Raw genomic sequence first — 13,002 nt, 5'->3', positions numbered from 1 at the left:
ACTGTAGGAGGTTATTTCTATACTTTTTGGCCCTTTCTGTGTTTTCAAAACCAGTAATTTTTCATCTGCTGACATCAGCCTTCCATCCACTGCTTTCTTTTTTCTTCCAGGTGAGAAAGCTCCTTTTATTGGGTTGGAAGTGGTGCACCAAACTAGTCCCTGATAAAAATACTTAGATCTTCAAGATACAGAGATGATACTTAACTATAATGATCAAAATGATCACATGGATCACAGTCTTGTGTAAATCTGTGAAGCTATGAGCCATTCCCTGGAGGGCCACACAAGGCCAGGTCGTGGAGAGTTATGACAAAACGTGGTCCACTGGGGAAGGGAATGGCAAACTCCTTCAGCTTTCTTGCCTTGAGAACCCCATGAACAGTATGAAAAGGCAAAAAGATATGACACTGAAAGATGAACTCCCCAGGTCGGTAGGTGCCCAATATGCTACTGGAGAAGAGTGGAGAAATAGCTCCAGAAGGAATGAAAAGACTCAGCCACGAAATTGAAAGACACACTCCTTGGAAGTAAAGCTGTGACAAACCTATACAGCATATTTAAAAGCAGAGGCATCACTTTGCTGACAAAGTTCTGTACAGTCAAAGCTATGGGTTTTCCAATAGTCATGTATGGATATGAGAATTGGACGGTAAAGAAAGCTGAGCGCCGAAAAATTGATGATTTTGGACTGGAGAAGACTCTTGAGAGTCCCTTGGACAGCAAAGAGATCAAACCAGTGGATACTAAAGGAAATCAACTCTTGAGTATTCATTGGAAGGACTGGTGCTGAAGCTGAAGCTCCAGTCCTTTGGCCACCTGATGCAAAGAGCTGACTCATTAGAAAAGACCCTGATGCTGGGAAAGATTGAAGGTGGGAGAAGGGGACGAAAGAGGATGAGATGGTTGGATGACATCACCAACTCAATGGACCTGAGTTTGAGCAATTTCTGGGAGATAGTGAAGGACAGGGAAGCTTGGCATGCTGTAGTCCATGGAGTCAGTGCCTTAGCAACTGAACAATAAGATTCGGAAGCGCTGACTTCTCCCAGAGCAAGGAGCAAGGTCTGGGCAGAGTAAGTCCCCGCGGAACTTGTGACAAGGCGAAGTGTTTAAGACCCGGACCAGCAGATGGGAACCAAGATAAGAGCCCCCACCCATGAGGACCAGCTGCAGCAGGGCCCCGAATCTAGACCCTCGGAGGGAGGCTCCAGTTTTCCAGAGGAGGACTAGGGGGCAAGAGGAGGGGGAACTGAAGGAGGAGGCAGCGAATAACAATTTTTTGTTTGTTTAAAAAACAAACAAATACACCTACCAACATCACAGTAGTGGGTCTGACATCCCTTTAATCATAAGTTGGTAAGTTTACAGCATCAATAAAAACACAAGGAAAATAAACACATTGGCTTTATCATATTGGAAATGGTGTGAACGGTGGGGCGTGGGCAGGCCGGCGGGCAGGCGAGGAGCAGACAGCGCAGGAGGCGTCTGAGTGGGGCCGTGAGTCTCAAGGGTCCTCGTCCCAGTCGTCCCAGTCCTGGCTGTAGATCCGTGGGATCTTGCACGGGGACGCCCAGCTCTCGGCCTCGAGGTTCACTTGCTCCTGGTCTTTCTTCTTGGCGGCATTCTTTTTGTCCCGTTGCTGTTGTAGGTAGCGCAAAAGAATGTTTGTTTTTTCTGTCACAATTATCTGTTCAGACGGGTACTCCTGAGTGGGCAGGTAGACTGGCGGACGTCGGTTCGAGGCTTTGCACAGACAGTTGGCATGGAAGCTACTAAAATTGCTTTTGTTGTAGACAGGCAGCCCTTTCAAAAAGTCAGCCATCTAACGTTTCCTCGGTCTCTGTCACCGTCGTCGATGTTGTTGCCGCCGCCACCACAGCTGCGTTCTTAACTGCCGCCTGCCGCCTGCTTCCTCTTTATAAGGGCCGTTGATTACATTAGGCGCACCTGGATAATTCGGACTATCCCCGCCCCACCCAGTCTCAAAGCTAATCGCATCCCTACAATCTGTTCTGTCACAAAGGTGGGTCACATTCCCGGCCCCGGGGATTAGGCCCCGAGCGTCTCCAGGCTGTCCGTCAGCCTATCACGAGACCCGGGTACCGTCGGCGCTACGGAGTGACGTCACTAAGGTGCGCGGAGTATGTAAATGATCTCGGCGTCGGCTGGCCCTGTTCAGAATGACTATGAAGCGTTTGTATTATTTTGCAAATGTTGCGGTACTCGCAGTGTGCTTGTCAGGCCCTTCTAGTTGGGAGAAGCCGTTGTTTCGTAAGTGAGGGTGTAGAGTCTGCGGTGCAGAGAGTGACCGTAAGTGCGAAGTGTTTGGAATGTGAGGCTGAGGTGGCAGGCAGGGCCAGCAACTCATACTTACCTGGCAGGGGAGATACCATGATCACGAAGGTGGTTTTCCCAGGGCGAGGCTTATCTATTGCACTCCGGATGTGCTGACTCCTGCGATTTCCCCAAATGTGGGAAACTCGACTGCATAATTTGTGGTAGTGGGGGACTGCGTTCGCGCTTTCCCCTGATAAAGTCCGTTTAAAAGAAAGATTGTGTAACTTGCATGTAGGTACTGTGAGTTAGTATAGTAAACTTTGTGGCTACGAAGGATCGTGATTACGTGTCTGCTTGTAAGTATTTTATGAGAGGGTGGATGTATTTGGGAAGAGTTCGAGATTCAGTTGTTTCTGACTGTTCTTGACTCCCACACATTTTTACAGTCAGTGGAATTCTTCAGGTGAGAATATTTGAAGTGAGTAGTATTTAATCTTTTCAAGAGGATCTGTTGAATGCGGGTGTTCTGTATTGCAGGTGGATTCTTTACCAGCTGAGCTAATTAAGGAAGCCAAAGAATATTGGAGTAGTCTGTCTTCAACGGGTCTTTTTAATCCAAGAATCCAACCAGGGTATATCTGCGTTGCAGGCGGATTTTTTCCATTTGAGCCACCAGGGCAACTCGAAATGCGTCTAATTACTGGATTAACCGGCCAAATTTACAGTACTGAAGTGTTCGTTAACCTAGAACTTTCAGGGGGAATTACAGATTAAATACTGGCAGGAGCTGGCTGGTAATGTGCTTTAGTAATGCTCAGAACCGTTTTAAACGCAATTACTCCACAGTGGTATTTTTTTAAAAAAGAAATCTCTGAGGGTGACTGGAAAAGAATTCTAAAAGGAAGTAAGCTGAAAAGTACTCAGAAAGTGGAAGTTAATCATGTATATGCTAACAGTCGACGCTTATTAGGAAATGTATGGAATAAACAGGTCTGGAGATTTGAATATTTTATGTCAAAATGTCATGAATTAGTGTAAATGCAATTAAATAAAAAAATTTTAAAGATCAACGTTAAAATCACTTTACTTATTTTTGCCAGCACTAGATCTTAGTTACTGCTAGAGGTTTTTCTCTAGTTGGGGAAATGGGGGCCACTTTGTTGCAGTTGGCGGGTTTCTCCTCTTAGAGTGTGGGCTCAGCAGTTGTTGCCCAGGGACCTAGTTGCCCCAAGGCATGTGGGATCTTCCCAGACCAGGGATCCAACCCAGGTTCTGTGCATTGATAGGTGGATTCTCGACCACTGGACCATCAGGGACGTTCTAAAATGACTATTATTTAAAGAGTAAAAACAAGAATTAAGTATTGGAAGATCTGGAAAAATTGGGACCCTTTTCCACTGCTGGTGGTAATGTGAAATGGTGCAGTCACCATTCTAGTGTTCATAGGTTCTAGTGCACGTAACAGCAGCTTACAACTATAGAGAGTTCCTTGGTTCCAGACAGAGTTCTAAGCACTTTACAGAGTACTCCCATTTATAGATGAGGAAATTGAGGCCCATCAAAGGTTAAATAATTTCTTCAAGATCACACAGGGAAGTGACACAGGCAGGTTGAGAACTATAGAGTCTGAACTATGAACCCAACCCACATATTGTCTACCCTGTACATAAATGACTGCATTTGTATACTGTTTGTTCTTTTTTGGACAAGAGTTATTGTGGTGCAGAATTTTTAAAATATTTATTTGTATTTATTTTGGCTGCACTGGGTTTTAGTTGCAACACGTGACATCTTCTGGTCTTGGCATGTGAGATCTAGTTCTCCTACCAGGGATCAAACCTGGGCACCCTGCGTTGGGAGTGCCAAGTCTTAGCCACTTGACCCCCAAGGAAGTCCCCTAACTTTTCAAAGTGAATGCCCTCCTGGGAATTCCCCGGTAGTCCAGCAGTTAGGACTTCCCACTTTCACTGCCAAGAGTTCGAGTTCAATCCATGGTCCCGGAAGTAGGATCCCATAAACCTCAAGGCCAAAACAAAACAAAGCACACACTCACAAGTTAATACTCTCCAAATGGTCTTGATGATGCAACAAATGTGTATTTCTAATCCTACTTCCTGGTAGTCATCACTTTTTCACTTCCAGGGATTGACAAAAATACTGAGTTCTTCAATTTTAACAGTAACGTTGAGAATAAAATTTAATCTTTCAGAATTTATTTTTATTTATTTAATTTTGGCCATGCCTCTAGGTATGCAGGATTTTAGTTCCTTGACCAGAGATCAAACCCAGATCCCCAGCTTCAGGAGCTTGGGGTCTTAACTGCTGGACTGTCAGAGAAATCCCTAATCTTGGAGACTTTCCATAATTGTCCCCCAATCCTATTCATTATAAATGAAAATGGACAAGAAGTGAAAGAAATGTGAAAGAATTGAACCTTTTTCCTTGAATTTCTGGTTCAGTTAGAAATAAGTATGTTGCTTTCTTTTGAAACAGGATGTCTCGGGCTGTTCACCTTCCAGTCCCCTGTCCTGTTCAGCTTGGTTCGTTAAGAAATGACTCCTTGGAAGCACAGCTTCATGAGTATGTCAAACAGGGGAATTATGTGAAAGTGAAGAAGATTCTTAAGAAAGGTAGGCATCATATTAAAATAGCACATGCAACTTGATTCACATTTCTGAATAGCATTGGAAGGAAAAGCAGGTACATCATAAGACTATGAATTCTTGGGGGAATTGGAAGTTAAATTTAGAGATGAGATGTTCTCTATCAGTGCAGTCAGATTGTTCAACAGAGGTCGTAAATCGCTGGAGGCTGTTATATTATGTTTTGTTTTGTGCTAAGGAACCATGAAGTCTTCCGTTCTTTAGGCCCCTAAGGGTTTTGCCTAGGCCGCAGCCATCCTCTTTAGGTTCTGCCTGTTTCTCTTTTCTCCTTCAAATCTACCCCATCTACTGAGTCTTCTGAGGGCTGTGATGGAGTGAGTAGGCCAGTTTTCATGGCTCTCTTCTTCCTTGCTCCTTAGAGGCATTTGATACTTTTGTTTTCAAGGTGTTTTTGTTTGTTTTGTTTTATAATTGGTGTATAATGGCTTTACAGTGTTATGTTAGTTTCTGAGGTACAACAGTGTGAATCAGCTATAAGTAAACATATATTCCTTTCCTCTTGAGCCTCCTTCCCACCCCCACCCCTATCCTACGCCTCCAGGTCATCACAGAGCACGGAGCTCTCTGTGTTGTGGAGCTGTCCTCCCACCAGGTATTTTACGCATGGTAGTGTGTATGTGTCAGTGCTGCTCAGTTCGTTCCACCCTCTTTCCCTTGGTTTGTCCAAAAGTTTGTTCTCTACTTCTGCATCTGTACTCCTGCCAGCAAATAGGTTCATCTGTACCATTTTTCTAGATTCCATATATATATATATATATATATGTTTGATTTTTTTCTTTCTGACTTACATCACTCTGTATGACAGACTCTAAGTCCATCCACGTCACTACAAATGACCCAATTATTTTCAAGGTGTTTTGTTTTTGTTTTGCTGTTGGGCAGACAAAAACAACAAACATAGCTCAGGCAATCTTCAAAAGAACAAACACACAGAAAATCATACTCAAACGAAAAGTCTGTTGGTATTTGTTCGTGATCTAGAGATCCAGACCTGCTTTTTCAAGAGTAACCAGAAGTCCTGTTAGATTCCCCCTCTTCTCTCTTCAATCTTAGTATTAAAAAGAAGGCTTAGAAAGTTTCTCTCAGCTGGTTTATGGAGCAGTCAAGGTGACCTAATTTCTCTACAGTGTTTCTCCATTTGACTCAAGAGTATTCCTGACAACTTCCAGAAGGGTAGCACCCATTTTATAAGGATTCAACTATCCCCAAAATACTTCTCTCAAAAAGTTTTCAAGTGTTTCCATGTACCACCCCTAGAATCTGTAGATAAAGTGGCTGATGGTGAACTAAATTTATTTAAAAGGTTCTGTTTTTTACCCCCTCCAAAATTTTGCATTTTACTTCATGACAGATCTGTGTGTGTTTTAATATGAAAATTGATGTTCAAGGTGGGTATGCTACAACTTCTAGTGTTTGTCTATCCATATCCTCCAACATGAGAAGCAGAGTGCTGTGACATTTTTTATCTGTCTCCTAGACATCTCCTGAATGTTCTGTATCTTCATATTCTTTTTTTTTTTAACTCTTTTTTTTTTGGAGGTATAGTTAATGTAGGCTTCCCAGGTGGCACTAGTGGTAAAAAAAAAAAAAAAAAAAAAACCTGCCTATCAATGCAGGAGACGTAAGAGATGTGGGTTTGGTCCCTGGGTTGGGAAGATCCCCTGAAGGAGGGCATAGCAACCCACTCCAGTATTCTTGCCTGGAGAATACCCATGGACAGAGGAACCTGGTGGGCTACAGTCCATAGAGTCACAAAGAGCTGGACACAATCGAAGTGATTTAGCGTGCATAGTTAATGTACATTATGTAAGTTTCAAGTGTACAGCATAGTGATTTACAATTTTTAAATGTATACTCTACTCCAGTTTTAGTTATCATAAGCTACTGGCTATATTCCCTGTGTTGTATAACATATCCTTGTAGTTTATTTATTTTATCAATTGTAGTTTATACTTCTTAATTCCCTCCCCCATTCTACCCCTTCCCCTTCCCTCTCCTTACCAGTAACCACTAGTTTGTTCTCTAAGTCTGTGAGTCTCTGTCAGATTCACTTGTTTGTTTTTTAGCTTCCACATATAAGTGATATCATACTTGTCTTTCTCTGTCTGACTTCTTAATGTATCTTCAAATTCTTGATATTAAACTAGAGCAGGGGGTGAGGTTGACCGGTATAACTGGATATGAAGTAGGACTTCATCTGTGCCTGGCAATTCTGTCTAAAGCCTCAGAGTGAAAAATAGGGAGTGATAAGTATTGCCACAATCTAATGCAACACTTCTTAGGAGATGGCCAAAATGATCTTGGACCTTCAACTCCATTACCCACCTCATGCTATCTAAGAGAAGGTGATGGGGCAGTGGTGTGAGTGTTAGAGGAAAAGACTGTTCCAAAGGCATTCACAGGAAACCAAGTAAGAGGCCCTTCAGGTGAACCTCCTGGAGAGAATTCTGGTGACTGGTGCCGGGAGTTGGGAGCCTATAGTTCAGCCTAGTGAAGAGTAGAAACATGCCAGCCAACTCCAGCTGCCACCAAGGTGGCATGAATTGAGCCTGACGTGTTACCTGGAATTGAGAGATCAAGAGGACTGCCATCTGCCTCCTACCTGGAGCAGTCCTTGATGGCTGAATGAGCATGAGAGACCAGCAGTTGGAGTAGCCGTACTTTCATCAGCTGCGGGGCAGTTAGACTCTGGAGGGTAGCTGAGCATCTAAAGAGACGTCACCTATGAAGGAAGGAAGAATTCCAACGGAGAGGCTGGAGCTGTAGCAATAAGTCAGCAGAAATGTAAATCAAAACTACAATGAGGTATGACTTCACACTGGTTAGAATGGCCATCATCAAAAAGTCTACAAACAATAAATGCTGGAGAGGGTATAGAGAAAAGGGAACCCTCCTGTACTGTTGGTGGGAATGTAAATTGGTACAACTATATGGAGAATAATAGGGTGGTTTAGAAAATTAAAACTACAACTACCATTGTTTAGTTGCTAAGTCATATTCAATTCTTTTGTGACCCCATGGACTGTAGCCTGCCAGGCTCCTCTCTCCAAGGGATTTCCCAGGCAAGAATACTGAAGTGGGTTGCCATTTCCTTCTCCAGGGAATCTTTCAGGCCAGGGATTGAACCCTCATCTCCCACTTGGCAGGCAGATTCTTTACCACTGAGCCACCTGGAAAGAACTACCATATGATCCACCAATCCCAGTCCTGGGTATATATCCAGAGAAAACTCTAATTCAAAAAGATACATGCACCCTGATGATCATAACAGCACTATTTACAATAGCCAAGACATGGAAGCAACCTAAACGTCCATTGAGAGGTGAATGGATAAAGAAGATGTAGTATTTATGTATAATGGAATATTACTCAGCCATAAAAAGAATGAAATAGTGCCATTTGCAGAAGCCAGGATGGACCTAGAGATGATCAGGCTAAATGAAGTCAGACAGAGAAAGACAAATACCGTATGATATTGCTTATATGTAGAATCTAAAAAAAAATGATACAAATGAAGTTACTTGCAAAACAAGGTTACTGATACAGAACTTATGGTTACCAATGGGGAAAGGGATTGGAGGGATAAATTGGGAGATTGGGGTTGCCATTACTATATATATAAAATAGATAATTAATAAGAATGGGGAACTCTACTCAATACCTATAATGTCCTTTATGGGAAAATAATCTAAAAACAAAGAGTGATATATGTGAAATTAAAAAGACGCTTGCTCCTTGGAAGGTAAGCTATGATAAACCTAGACAGCATATAAAGAGCAGAGACCTCAGTTTGCCAACAGAAGTCTGTATAGTCAAAGCTATGGTTTTTCCAGTAGTCATATACGGATGTGAGATTTGGACCATACAGAAGGCTGATTGTTGAAGAATTGATACTTTTGAATTGTGGTGCTGGAGAAGACTCTTGAGAGTCCCTTCAACTGCAAAGAAACCAAACCAGTCAATCCTGAAGGAAATCAGTTCTGAATATTCAGTGGAAGGACTGATGCTGAAGCTGAAGCTGAAGCTGCAATACTTCAGCCACCCGATGCAAAGAGTCGACTCATTGGAAGGACCCTGATGCTGGGAAAGATTGAGGGCAGGAGAAGGGGGTGATGGCAGATGAGATGATTGGATGGCATCACTGACTCAATGGACATGAGTTTGAACAAACTCTAGGAGATACTGAAGGACGGGGAAGCCCATGATGCTTTGGTCCATGAGATCACATGGGCTTAGTGCCTGAACAACAACATGTATGTGGATAACTGATTCACTTTGCTGTAGGGCAGAAGCTAACACATTGTAAATCAACTATACTCCAATAAAAATTAAAAACAGAAAGTCAGGAGAAGAGCACAGTGGCCTGCATTAGGGCGGTATGTAGTAAGGTGGAGATACCTGAAGGACCCACTAACCCCTCCCACAAAAAAGCAGGCATTAGGACAAAGCCAAAGGCTATAAAGAGCATCAGCAAAGTACAAAGGCCTTTGCCCCTTGTCGTCTCATTGGTCCTCCCCCTACTTCAGCTCTGGAGCTGTCAGAAACAACTTTGAGATTAGAAGAGTGGAAGAGCAAGGAAGAAGTTTTTATTTCAAAGGACAGAACAATTTATTGCCTGAAATGAGTCTGTGCTTTGAGTGCCTCAAAGGGACTAAAAGAGTGTGGTATCTGCCTGAGGTGCCTCTCAAGAGAGGGGAAGAGAGAACTGACAGAGTGTCCTTGAGGGCAGCAGAAGGAGAAAAATTGTTTCCTGATTGTAACCTACTTAGTTCGTCCCATTCAGAAGACCAGATACTAGATTATGAGTTCTAAAACCCAATGGATGAAGTTCCAGAACCTCAGCACAGACCTTATTCATTTTTTTAAAGAATTTTTTGTGTGTTTGTGGACCACTTTAAAAATCTTTATTGAATTTGTTATATATTGCTTCTGTTTTGTGTTTTGGTTTTTTTGCCCACAAGGCAGGCATATGGGATTATAGCTCCCCGACCAGGGATCAAACCCACACCTCCTGTGTCAGAAGACAGAGTCTCAACCACTCACCGCCAAGGAAGCCCCTCATTCCTCAGGTTTTTAATTCTATGTATAGTAATTGAGCCTTGGGATTAGAGCAGCCAAGAAAAGATGTACAGGCCCGGTTTCCATGAATATAATCCAGCAGGAGACAGAGACATGAGGTAGTAATTGAAGTCTTGAGACGGGCAGGGGGTGAAGAAAGCACACAAGTATATCTCAGCCCTCCTGTCTGGGAGGTAGTCAAAAGAAAATTCTTAGAGAAAGTGATATTTAGGCTCAGACCCTAAAGAAGAAAAGTTGAGGCTGATTCATATCAATGTATGGCAAAAACCACTAAAAACATATAAAATAAAATAAAATCCCTTGGAATTTCAAAAAAAAGAAAAGTTGAAGTGAGAGAAGTAAAAGGTAAAGGTTGGAAGCAAGGGAGGATTACAGTGATGCAGAGCTCAGAGGATGGAAAAGTGTGTGGATGATTTGAGCTAGAGAAGAAGGCAAAGTGGCGGGAGAAAGTGGCACGGGATGAAGTTGTCAAGGTAAGCTGCAGCTTGATGAGACTTCATGGGCTGTTGGAAGGATTTTGGTAATAGGTGCATCCGTATTTAGGATTGTTACATCTTCCTGGTGAACTGACCCTATTATCATTATGAGATGTCTCTCCTTATCTCTGGTAATATTTGTTGTCTTGAAGTCTAATTTTTCTAATATTAATACAGCCACTTTAAGCTCCTTATGCTTACAGCTTATAAAATATCTTTATAGAGTTAAAATATGTTTTCTGTAGAGTGCATTGAGTTGAAACTTGTATTTTAAAATGCATCTGATACTCTCTGCCTTTTAATTGGAGTGTTTAGTCCATTAACATTTAATGTAATTATCGATATGGTTTATTACAAAGAACACAATTCAGGAACAGCCAGATGGAAGAAATGCATAGGGCAAGGCATGGTGTGTGTGTGTGTGTGTGTGTGTGTGTGTGTGTGTGTGTGTATGAGTGAGTGCTTGGAGCTTCTGTGCCCTCTTTGAGTATACCACCCTTCCAGCACTTCAATTTGTTTACCAACCTGGAAGTTCTCCAAACATGATCAGTTAGGGTTTATGAAGGTTTCATTATCCAGGCATGATTGATTCAGCCATTGGTGATCTCAGTCTCCAGCTCCTCTCTCCTGCTGGAGGTGGGACAAGATTTGAAGTGGAGGGCTGTGCAGAGCTGAAAATCATGGTCTTTCTCATGACCAGCCCCATACTGAAGCTGTCTCAGAACCCCTCAGCCAAGAGTCATTTCAGCAGCATACCAAAGACACTTGTCATTCCTAATACTAAGGACATTCCAAGGATTTTAGAAGCTCTTGTGCCAAGTACCTTGAGAGTAGATTTCTATTTGTAAACAATTGCTCTGGCTGCAGAAGGCTATGATGTATTTAAGCAGAGGGAAAAAAGAGTAGGATGTGGCTCTCCTGGTGACTCAGTGGTAAAGAATCTGCCTGCCAATGCAGGAGACCCAGGTTCAATCCTTGATCCGGGAAGATTGCACATGCTGCAGAGCAGCTGTTGAGCCTGTGCTCTAGAGGCTGGGAGCCACAGTTACTAAGCCTGTGTGCCCTAGAGCCCATGTTCCAGAACAAGAGAAGCCACTGCAATGAGAAGCTTGCACACCACAAAGAAGAGTAGCTCCTATTTGCCATGACTAGAAGAAAGCCCGCGTGGCACATAAGACCCAGCACGGCCAAAAACAATAAATACATAAATGAATAAATAAGATTAAAAAAAAGAAAAGAGTAGGATGACTTGTTTTTGGTTTGAGCAACTGGGTTGAATGTGGTATCACTGCCTGAAAGAGGAATAGGTTTGGGAAGAAAGCTATTGGAAGTCAATCTGGGCCACCTGAGTTAGACACCTGTGATTTAGACAAGTGGCGTGTCAAATGGAAGTGGAGTATATGAGCCCACAGCCCAGAATAGACCTGTCTGCAAATCCATGCTGAAACCAAGGATGATCTAGAGAAGAGGGCCAAGAACCCTGCTGGTAGGAACCTCACTCTCTTAATAGACAGATTGCCCTTATTGGAGCAGGAGTAGAGAAAAAGGGAGGGGAAAACCAGGTGGTTTGCAATAGTTATGTCAGTAATCAGGTTGAGGGAAAAAATGATACATTCATTGATTCATCATTCATTCAGTAGTATGCATTTGCTCGGCAGCTACAGTGGCTGACAACCGGCAGGAGATGAAGAGATAAATATGACCTGGTTCCTGCTTTTAAAGACCTCACAGTTGAGTAGAGGAAAATAAATGCATTTATCACCCAGTGACCTATGTACACAAAGCACAGTGTGGTCACTGTTAGCTGGGAAGCTGAAGAGAGGCATCCAGAAGAGATAAGAACTGAGAATCTGCTCATAGGAGGCCAAGATTGGCATGGATGGCGAGGGGTCCCCAGAAAGGTTGGGGGAAAGGAGAACGGATACGGAAGGGCTGAGACCAGAGACAAGGGGCTCTTGTGTGAAAGTGACTGGAAGGGACCTTATAACTCCTTAAGACTTAAGGAACTGCTCAACTAGAGGTGGTAGGATGAGATGAAACGATAGTCACCTTATTCATGTTACTGTGATGCAATGAATAATGTGGTTGAGTCAGAAAACCACGGACTGCATGTTCACAGAGCACTGTGCTTTCTGACATGCTGGAAGACCCCGGGCAGAAACATCTTTACAACGGTTACACAGCATCGTATGTAAGGTGTGTTCTTGGAGGAGAAGCTGGGACTCACTTTTGCCACAAGTAAGTGGGTCGGCTTCCCCTGAGATGTGGAAGCCAGGAAGATCAGTCATTCACGACCAGAGGTTGAGATGGAGTATGTAATGCTTCCTTAGAGAAATGAACTTGACTGGAGCTCAGACCGCCTGATGAAGACACCATGGCTTTCCAGAAAGAGCCGGGCTTGATCAAGTGCCACATGTACCTAGTAGCACCTGTGGTTCCCTTGAGGAGCTTTGTGACAGGTGCTGCAGCCAGCATGTGTGAGAATGGGGGCATAACCGCACCCTTTC

At 43.2% G+C, this 13,002-nt stretch overlaps 1 protein-coding gene, 1 non-coding gene and 1 pseudogene across 9 annotated transcripts in view; 2 read left to right on the top strand and 1 right to left on the bottom strand.

Annotated features, from left to right (window-relative positions):
* TEX14 (testis expressed 14, intercellular bridge forming factor) overlaps window positions 1-13,002 on the top strand; it is a 146,030-nt gene that overhangs the window by 37,405 nt on the left and 95,623 nt on the right. For 6 of the 8 annotated variants that reach the window (XM_070478543.1, XM_070478545.1, XM_070478544.1 and 3 more), the window contains exon 2: window positions 4,771-4,907. In XM_070478543.1, coding sequence (XP_070334644.1) covers window positions 4,772-4,907 — 136 coding nt within the window. In that variant the 5' untranslated portion in view covers window position 4,771. Of the gene's footprint in view, window positions 1-2,152; window positions 2,311-4,770; window positions 4,908-13,002 lie in introns of those variants that run through there. The other 2 variants (XM_070478546.1, XM_070478542.1) reach the window with 2 other exon arrangements.
* On the bottom strand, window positions 1,505-1,822 carry LOC110147288 (DET1- and DDB1-associated protein 1 pseudogene; annotated as a pseudogene).
* LOC139039320 (U1 spliceosomal RNA) lies at window positions 2,367-2,530 on the top strand. Its single transcript, XR_011492637.1, has one exon. It is a non-coding gene; the product is annotated as a U1 spliceosomal RNA (small nuclear RNA).

The sequence above is a fragment of the Odocoileus virginianus genome, chromosome 17 (assembly GCF_023699985.2).
Source record: "Odocoileus virginianus isolate 20LAN1187 ecotype Illinois chromosome 17, Ovbor_1.2, whole genome shotgun sequence".
Lineage (NCBI taxonomy): Eukaryota > Metazoa > Chordata > Mammalia > Artiodactyla > Cervidae > Odocoileus > Odocoileus virginianus.
This window is presented reverse-complemented; position numbering and strand designations above follow the sequence as displayed.